This window comes from Tetranychus urticae, chromosome 3 (genome assembly GCF_039701765.1).
Source record: "Tetranychus urticae isolate SD_2017Ah chromosome 3, NJAU_TeUrti_SD_1.0, whole genome shotgun sequence".
Classification (NCBI taxonomy): Eukaryota; Metazoa; Arthropoda; class Arachnida; order Trombidiformes; family Tetranychidae; genus Tetranychus; species Tetranychus urticae.
Genome location: NC_142960.1, coordinates 8,182,106 through 8,191,192, shown reverse-complemented (window position 1 = coordinate 8,191,192; position 9,087 = coordinate 8,182,106). Strand labels below are relative to the sequence as shown.

General features: G+C 31.0%; 1 protein-coding gene across 7 annotated transcripts; it reads right to left on the bottom strand.

Moving 5' to 3' along the window:
* Positions 1 to 31: 31 nt before the first annotated feature.
* DAT (Sodium-dependent dopamine transporter) lies at positions 32 to 8,641 on the bottom strand. Of its 7 annotated transcripts, XR_016199442.1 has the most exons (13): positions 7,837 to 8,628; positions 6,491 to 6,625; positions 5,992 to 6,433; positions 5,275 to 5,413; positions 4,361 to 4,495; positions 3,943 to 4,284; positions 3,733 to 3,861; positions 2,551 to 2,650; positions 2,384 to 2,484; positions 2,151 to 2,318; positions 1,829 to 2,028; positions 652 to 1,110; positions 32 to 519 (listed from the first exon to the last, which is right to left on the bottom strand). XR_016199442.1 is itself a non-coding variant. In XM_089268572.1 (11 exons), the coding sequence occupies exons 1-11, from the start codon at positions 8,333 to 8,335 to the stop codon at positions 1,900 to 1,902; spliced, it is 2,319 nt and encodes a 772-aa protein (XP_089124698.1). In that variant the 5' UTR covers positions 8,336 to 8,607; the 3' UTR covers positions 1,106 to 1,899. The 7 variants fall into 7 exon arrangements, 2 of the variants coding, with proteins under 2 accessions (XP_089124698.1, XP_089124699.1); XR_016199441.1 differs by lacking the exon at positions 652 to 1,110 and having other exon boundaries at positions 7,837 to 8,641; XR_016199445.1 differs by lacking the exon at positions 32 to 519 and having other exon boundaries at positions 651 to 780; positions 7,837 to 8,607.
* Between the last annotated feature and the right edge of the window lie 446 nt (positions 8,642 to 9,087).

Here is a 9,087-nt window from a genome sequence, read left to right as displayed (position 1 = left end):
GTCTGAGGTAAATAAAGATATACGTCGTTGGTTCAATGGGTTAATACATTATAATTTAATTTTTGTGACTTCAAAAGTCATTCAAAGTTCATACAGTTAAATCTGTTCAACAACATGTTGACAATTTGTTTGCTAGTTTTCCTTTGATAAACACATTGGTCCACCATTGATTTCAATTACCATTTAGGTTCAAAAGTCAAGACTAATTGTATTGTTAAACACCAAATCAGCTAGTTTATTGTCCTTTTACCAAACAAATTGGCTATTAATAATAGATTTGAACCCAATATCAAAGCATTTGGTTGTGTCTTCTCCAACAGTCTTCAAGTGGTTTGTAACTCTCCTCCACTTATTACAATTAAACATGTTGCTCTTTTAAATTGTTACTCCAATTACTTGCAATAGGCCATTCAAATTAAAGTAAAAACCTGTATTAATCATTGTAAGAAAATCCACTTCAATCAACAATTGAACTTGTACTAATTTAGATTGATGGTAAACTGATGCCAATGGAAAAGCCTGTGAAGTAAATAAGAGTAGACATTAATTAATGGTTTCTTTTGTTTGCTTGATTAAAACGACTAATCATTATAAACTATTTCATTCAATTAATTATTATAAATTAAACATTATCCAAAAAAATTTACCAACCAATGATGTTCATTTTCAATCCTAAATTGAATTACAGAGCAATCTTTTCAGGTTTGTCTGCATAAAATCCTATTTTGTGTCGATGGACATCTCAATATTCTGGTTTGGTTTGCTTGTAACAGTAAATACCTAAATTTTGCATGATAAAACTGGTTATTTGATGATCAAGCCGCTTGATTTTTTTCCTTCAATATCTCTGGTTATAATTAAATACGAATTTAAGATTGGTTAAAATCTAAATACTGCAAAATGCCTTTGGTAATTGTTTGATCAATTGTAGATTTTGATATCCTTCAAGGATAGTTGCCTCAGGTTGTCAACATTTCGCAAATTTCATTCAAACTCATTCGCTGGTAATTTAGTTGAAATGTCCATGAATCGACACAATAGTTTAACTGTCGTTAGACTAAACAGTCATTATAGTTGAGGTAATAATACAAAATTATCAATAAAATTATCCTGTTAAAATAATCGTAGGTTCAATTTTTATTAATATCTTGTTAAATTGTTATTGGTTATAACACAGTCATGATGATTGAATAAGAGTATAATTTGAGGAATGTTAATATACAGTCAAAAAACAGTTAACATGTGTCTGTATTAAGGTTTGTAATAAAAAGAGATTCAGATTGATTAAAGAATAAGTTTTGGTGATTGATTAGTTAACACACGTTTTTTATACAAAGAAGGATAAAAAACAAGTTAATTGTGAGATTTAATTGATAACTACGATGCTAATAGTGAATCAAAACAAAAGAACTTCTCCTTCTTTGTTTGTTAATAGCTTCTGATCAGTGGTTTGTTTCATTGATCATCATTAGCTTAAAAATAATACATTAGATAATTGCGAAATTAAATTAACAGCTAGAAAATTAAGACATCTCTTGTTCCATTAAATGCTAATGAAGATAGCGCTTATAATTAATTGCATCCAAAAGGTTTCGTGATGTAAATTATTGGATATTGTGATTGATAAACTTAAATCATTTGGAAATGGTAAAAATGTTGCAAGTTTAGATTGAGATAATTAGGAGTTTGCATAAAGCATTTGAAAACTCAATGTCGATTTACATTGAACTGGTTAATGGACTAGATAGTGATTTTTGATTTAGATTTGATTATTTGATGAACATAATAAACGATTCACATCTAGTAAATTATCTTAATAATAAATTACCTGTATATATTATCGCCATAGTTGATAACAATTACATGACGTATCATGCAAATCTATCACATAATCTGAAGTCACACATCAACTGCTCCTTTAGGTTCTGAATTGCTATCACTTGAGTCAAAAATTCGGCTATTAGGTTTATTTGTTTGCTGAACCAAATTTTGCGTATCCTCGTACGGGGTTATCAATATTTTGAGTCTCTGAAAAATAGATAAATGAAAAACGATCAATACTCTGAGCTGGCCTTAACACCGCTTTAAAGAATTCGAAGAGAATCTTAAAAAAGTGATCAATTCTATCACATCGATAGGATGAGACTTACTTGCACGAAAGTTCCCGGAGTGATATAAATCTGATAAATGGCAACAATTGGTATGCATAAAACTGACGAGGCAGCAATGCAAAATCCTAAAATATTAGCCCAAACAGGGTACCTGTAATCACCATATGTCAGTGGCTCATAACTTATAAGTCCGTAAATTATAATAACCTTTGACCAGTAAAATAAAATATCGTGTTAAAATACATTTTAAAGATTGAAAAAATGTAACTCACCATGATAAAAAAAGGTGCCATACAGACCCAACAAAATTTCCACCACCAGCTAATTTCAAAACCAAGCATTCGGTGTAAATTATTGGAAAATCTATCATAACCTGTAAAATTGAAAACCTCGTCAATAAAGCTTCCATTCTGTATTCATTGAAAATTCAACAACTCACCATATATCCAAGAAACTGCGATTGATTCGCAGAAAACAGCGAACAGAATTGAATAGCCAGCAGCATAGGTGTCTAATAAATGGACTACATAAGCTCCTCCCTGAGAAAATTTAGATGTTTCATGGTTACAAAAGATTTTGGTTGCTCATCAACTCAGTTAAACAGAATCATTCAAAATTTTCTAATCTACTGAAATGATATTGTTAAATCGATAAAGCTTAATATTAATGGTGATAGCCAAGAGACACCTAATTCTCATCTGTAATATTAGGGGTTTTCATAATGTTTTGACCTAGGCATGAAAAATAAGTCTCAGAAACATTCTAAGCAGTCCATATCTATCTTTGAGCAATGGAGTGACATTAACAATCGTTTATTTTTGAAATTTTTCAAGTCTAGCAAAACTGGGCGATTTGGGAAATTTTTGGCCAATTTTGGCACCTTTGTGGCAATTTTCGAGCTTATTACATTCAAAATAAATTTTTTTTGCAAGTTTTTTGTGAGACAGTGTTCCTAAGCTTCTACTGCTATCAATATATGCATCAGAAAATAATTTCAATAGTTATTTGGACAAAAATACTGTTTTTAACAAAATGGTAACTCATTGCATTGCATGCATGACTTTCAAAACCTGAAACAACTAATTTCTAGCCGATTTTTTTATTGATGATCTTTCTGGAAAATTATTTTTGTAGGTGTTACGTATAGATCAACTCCCAATGTTAGCTTGCTCATAAAAAAAATCATATTATATTCAATTGTTCGGGAGATACAGAGATTCATCTGAAATAATCAATATTAAAAAGTCTTCGTATAATAAAAGGGCTAAAATTGGCTCCATGAATATTTTGGGTTTTTTAGCACCATATTTCATGAGACTGCACCTAAGGCTATCATCATGATCAAAATTGAAGAGTTGCCAGTGGTTTTCAGATCACTTTTATCCATTTGAAATGGATTGTTTAATAAATCAGTGAATTTTGTATTTGCGTAACTTGGTTAGTAGTGAAAATCCTGTGTTAGTACAACGTTAACACAATGTCTTTTGTATTGGCAAAAAATACACTTATGTGCACTTATTTTAAAAAAATCCACTGTATTATGATTGAGTCTAATAGGGACGATTAGAAATACTTTAGGATAAAGCTTTATCGATTGAACTAATAAATTAAATCTATTCACCTGAGCACAGCTAAATTGACCAATGAAAAAGTAAAACGTAAACAGTATAGCAACAAAAATTTCCCGGTTCTTCTTGATCAACGGATATTCATCACTCAGAGCAGTAATGATCGCCTCTGAACCTCCAAACTGAATAAAGGGAGAAATAAAAATGCTATATTAGACTAGAAGAATAAGTTTGCTGAATAGAAAAATCAGTGTCGAACGTACAGATGAATCTAATCCAAGCGTTAATAACATGAGGAAAAACATTATTGACCAAAAAGGTGCTCCAGGCATGGTTGCAATGGCTTCTGGGTAAACTACAAATACGAGACCAGGTCCTTCCGATACAACATCTTGAATTGATTGTTTACTTTTGGCAGCCATGTATCCAAGAATTGAAAAAATAACAAACCCAGAAAGAAAACTTGTTGCACTATTCACAGCACTGGTTAATAATGCATCTCGATAAACATTGTTATGAAATTCATTATAACTTGCAAAGGCCAGTAAAACACCGAACCCAGGGCCTAGAGAAAAGAATACTTGGGTAGCAGCATCAACCCAAACCTAGAATAAGATAAATAATCGTATTAATTAAATAAATATAAATCAAACCACGAAACTAAATAAAAGATAACCTTACATTTGCTTTGGTAAGAGCACTAAAATCAGGAGTTAGATAATATTTGATTCCATCTAAGGCTCCAGGCAGCCAGATTCCACGAATTAATAAAGTAATAAGAACAACATAAGGAAAAAGAGCTGTAAACCAAACCACCTAAAATTCAATTAAATTACAATTAGTTAAACAAAGAAAAAAGACACAACAAATGTAAAGATAGTGGTAAATATTGATAATCAAAAGAAAGCCCGCTTCAACAATGATCAAATACAACCCCATCTATTGTTAAACCAAGTTGTTTAATAATCAATAGTAAATATCGCAATTTTGAAAAGTCATATTTAATTTATTTTTGCAATTAATCTGATATGAAATTAATTTCAACCGATTCGATAAAAATTCAGTAAATTTCATAGAAGAAGCATTGATCTATTTCTGATCTATCCAAGATCGAGCATAGGATTGATAAATAGATTGGCAGGTTACATAGGATTTTGCATATCAATTTATAATTTATTTAAAATCGACATCTAAATAGAACATAGAAAAGTAGATTTATCTTAAATTCTTATTTCATGAACCCTGAAAAGATATAGATGAAGGTTCATCTTCAAATCCTTATTGTCAACACATACATTAATCCCAGGCGAATCAAGATCAAATGCAAAATGAAGAGAAACTCGATTATCTTTGGATTTGGCCACTTCTTCCTTCCTCTTCTTTGGAATCAATTGTATAGTCTAACCCAAATTTATTGTACTGCTAATGTAGGATTAATCAATCAATTTTTTACCCTCATCATCTGACTTCGAGAGAATCAATCAAACCACAAAGTGTAAAAGGCGAGAAATAGCTATTAATCTATCTTGGCGAATCAACTTGTTTAATCATGAAATCAATTTACATTATCAAACTTTTAACTTGAATAAACTCACCTTTCCTGAAGTTGAAATACCCTTCCATAGACTGAAATAACAGATTAGGTAAACAATCAACAGGCATACACTCATTTCCCATTTGATTGCTCCCAATCCATCGATACCTGAGCTTTGGTCTAGTTCAAGGATATGTCGACTGTGAGCAGAATAAAAAAATATCATAAATTAATAGTGTAATCATTCATCTTCAATCTTGAGTTGGGATAATTTGGATTTGTAAAGGGCTTGAATGATAAAAATTGTAGAAAATATTTTCTGGTCAATCTTTGGTTGAACCAAATCATAAGATTTTCTTGATGCCATAATCTATTGATTTGCTAATTTTTCCGTATACATTGGATATAATAATATATCAATGCATTTCAAGCTTGATCTACTATTAATTGATACATTAGAGGACAAGCGATTAAGATGATGTTGGTAATGTTGATTCATTTGTGGTTAAATGAAATTGGTTTTTGCTAGTGAACCAGATAATTCTTGATATATTAGAGATGAATGTATATACAAATGCTGATACTGATTGATTTAATGCCTTTATGAGCAAAAATGGTTCAATAAATATTAATATAAAAAGGTTGTACAAGTTATTATTATATTGTGGGACATCAATTTGTTTGTTGTAGCCATTGAACAACAGTTAAATGATTACCATTAATATGTGACATGAAACACTGGTAATCAATTTGAAATAGCAAATTGTTAGCAACTTACTTAAAATACTCCATTGCTGGTGAAATCCGATTACGAGTGATAGTCTCCTTTACAGTTGAATTGGGTACTAATTTGATCATCATTGAAGTAGGTAAGGGTGATGAAGATGGATATGATACAGATGAGAGAGAGGTTAAACCGGAGAAAGGTGATATTGAAGATGATATTGGAGACTCGGATGAATGAGATTGTACAGATGAAGATGGTGATGATAATAAAGAATAAGTATAATTTAATGTTGGGTCAGCTAAATTGTATTCATCAACAGTTTCATCGGTCATTGGTATTTCTGAGCAGTTATTGGTATTCCAGAGGTTATTACATCGAGTCCAAGGCAATTCGGTTGAAAATGAAGCAAAGAAAAAGTATAAAGCCCAAGCAATGATAACATTGTAATAAAAATCTACATAAAAAGCAATCAAGACAACAGCATAACCAACACCTGAATAAAGAAGAGGAAAAATATTAGATTTACAGTTTCATCAGTTTAATAATTTACCTTTGAGTAAAGGTACGATTCTTCCCCAACAAGTAATGGCACCTTTCCTGAAATATTGACCCAAAGCCAGTTCCATGAAAAACAATGGGATTCCTCCGATGGCCAACATAATTACATACGGAATTAAAAATGCTCCTAAGTTATGATAATAAGGAGAAAAATTGAAATTAGAAAAGTGGAAACTTAAAATTCAATTGTTATTGGATTGCTATTGAATTAAAGGATGAAATTGATTTTGTTTGTTTGCGAATTGAGACAATCAATTGGAATGAACTTGATCACAGTTGATTGATGGTTGATACTAGGTTCACTTGTTGAACAAAAGATTGATCAATTGTACCAGAGATTGAGTTTGATCAATTTTGTCTCGGGTTCTGGTATTGACATATCTGAACCTTCAGACAAATTCATCAATTTATACTTCAATGGGCTCATTTGCCAACCAAATTAATGAGCCCAACAATTCAGCCTACAAGCTTGCTGATTATTTGCATTTACTTGTGTTGATTAATTTGTGACAATTTCAGAGGTTTCAAATCCAAACGAATCGACTACTAATCATGTGAAAAAGCTCGATATCTTGATTGAGGAAATTGATTTTTGAAAATGTGAACATAACTGGTTGAAAATAATATATGAAGTTAGTAATCAGGTTTTAGGGGAGGGTAAAAAGTTGAGCCAATTTAGTGAACAATCTGTTAAATCAGATAATAGTGCATTGATAGTGGAAGGTTGACAAAATGACTTACAATTATCTGATCGTATTTATTATCCTCATTTTTTATGTTATCAACTTATTGATAGCTCGAGTATACTTTGGGTTAAACGATGATTACCCAAATAATGTTCAACTCAATTTTTATCAATCTGATTTTTGAACATCCATATTTTACACGACAACAACACATCAACAAAGTAGACTATCAAGCATCTCATTATTTGAAAATTTACAATCAATATTGATTTTGTGGTTAAACTTTGCTTTTTTTGTCAAAAGGGATAAAAGATGTTGCCAGAAATTACAATCATGCTATTGCGAGGTTGATTAAAAAATTGATAAACATGGAAATGTCCATCGGAAATCTTTACCATTGTTTGGACATTTTCACCTTTGCCAATTTTTTAATCGCCGTTGAGATATGATAATTCTAAGTTTATCATATCTCCCAATTATCATATCTCAACGATGATTTACATTTTGCATGCAATTCACTAGTCAGTCTATTGAAACTGAATCATTAGACAGACCTAATGTTAGTTATTGGTTATCAATTATTATTTGCATATTCAATAACTGTTGATTAGATGAATAATTAAAGGATATCATAGTGAAAAAAGGGTCTCACCTCCACCATTTTTATAACATAAATAGGGAAATCTCCAAACATTTGAAAGATCCACAGCAAAGCCAATAACTGAGAGTAAAAAGTCAACTTTTTTGTTCCAAACTTCACGTTCACCATCTCCTGGATCATCATTGGTACCAGCATTGACACTATTATTGTTATTTGTACTAGTAGAAGTAATCACAATTTCCTGATTTTCAGGATCCATTGTTACAGTTGGTCTAGCTGTTGATGCTGCAGGATTCACACACTTGTTGGTTTTATTTGTTGGATTAACTGTTAGACAAGTTGGAGCTGAAATGGAACCAGACAGAAAACCTGTTGATTGCTGATCACCACCTGATTGTTGTCCATCATCTATACCTTGCCTCGTTATAAGTCCATTCAATTTGTTAACACAATTAAAATCAAATTTACTTTGTCTACCAAATACTTGGTTTGATGAGCATAAACCCATCGGGCTATTTTCACTGCAAGTAACCATATTATGATCTGTCATAGTTGAAACCAAAACAAAAGGCAAAAAGGGTTTTAACCCAGAACTGACTTAATAATTGTGAATTGATTGTGTTTTTTTCACATTTAAGTCAATGACTTTCCATTAAATCATTTTAATTAACATTGAACAATTAAAAACAATAATTAAACTGAAAGTAAACAAAGAAACAAGAAAATAGTAAATAAATAAAGCTTTAATATGCGTAAAGAAACTTAACAAAGACTTGACTTGAAAGTAAACTTGAAACTTGAAAAGAGCAACATAATGCAACAGTTAAGTTTCACTTTATTATTATGTTACAATCAAGACAATCATATCTTTAGTTTTTAATAATGATAATGATGGTTCAAAATATTATCTCAATTATCTGAGCTTGTAAAGTTTCAAATAACATCAATAATTGGAAAGTTAAGTGTAGATGAAACTGTTGGCTAGTTGATTGTTTAAGCCTACAAAAAAATAAACTGAAATCCAGAGACACAAGATAATGTTTCTATTAACGTTATATCTCATTAATTTATATACATGTAGATGCTACAATTTAGCTGGATTCTTGGGAGTGATTGTTGCCTGAGACTCGATACGATTGCGTCTTCAAGAAAAGTCAAGAATCTGATTGGTAAAAGATGAGGATTCTGGTGATGATCAGGATGAAAATGAGTCTCACAGGGGGAAAATGTTGACTTAACTCCGCCTGTAAGGAAATCCTGGATTATTGATCAAGAGATGATTTCCTGTAAATAATTGACAGA

Bases quoted from the DNA above. Each gene is read 5' to 3' on its own strand.
- DAT (XM_089268572.1), bottom strand. From the start codon at position 8,335: ATGACAGATCATAATATGGTTACTTGCAGTGAAAATAGCCCGATGGGT. The intron at 3,862-3,942 runs GTACGTTCGACA...CCCTTTATTCAG, and splicing joins CGCTTGGATTAGATTCATCT to TTTGGAGGTTCAGAGGCGAT. The intron at 2,651-3,732 runs GTGAATAGATTT...AAATTTTCTCAG, and splicing joins GTCAATTTAGCTGTGCTCAG to GGAGGAGCTTATGTAGTCCA.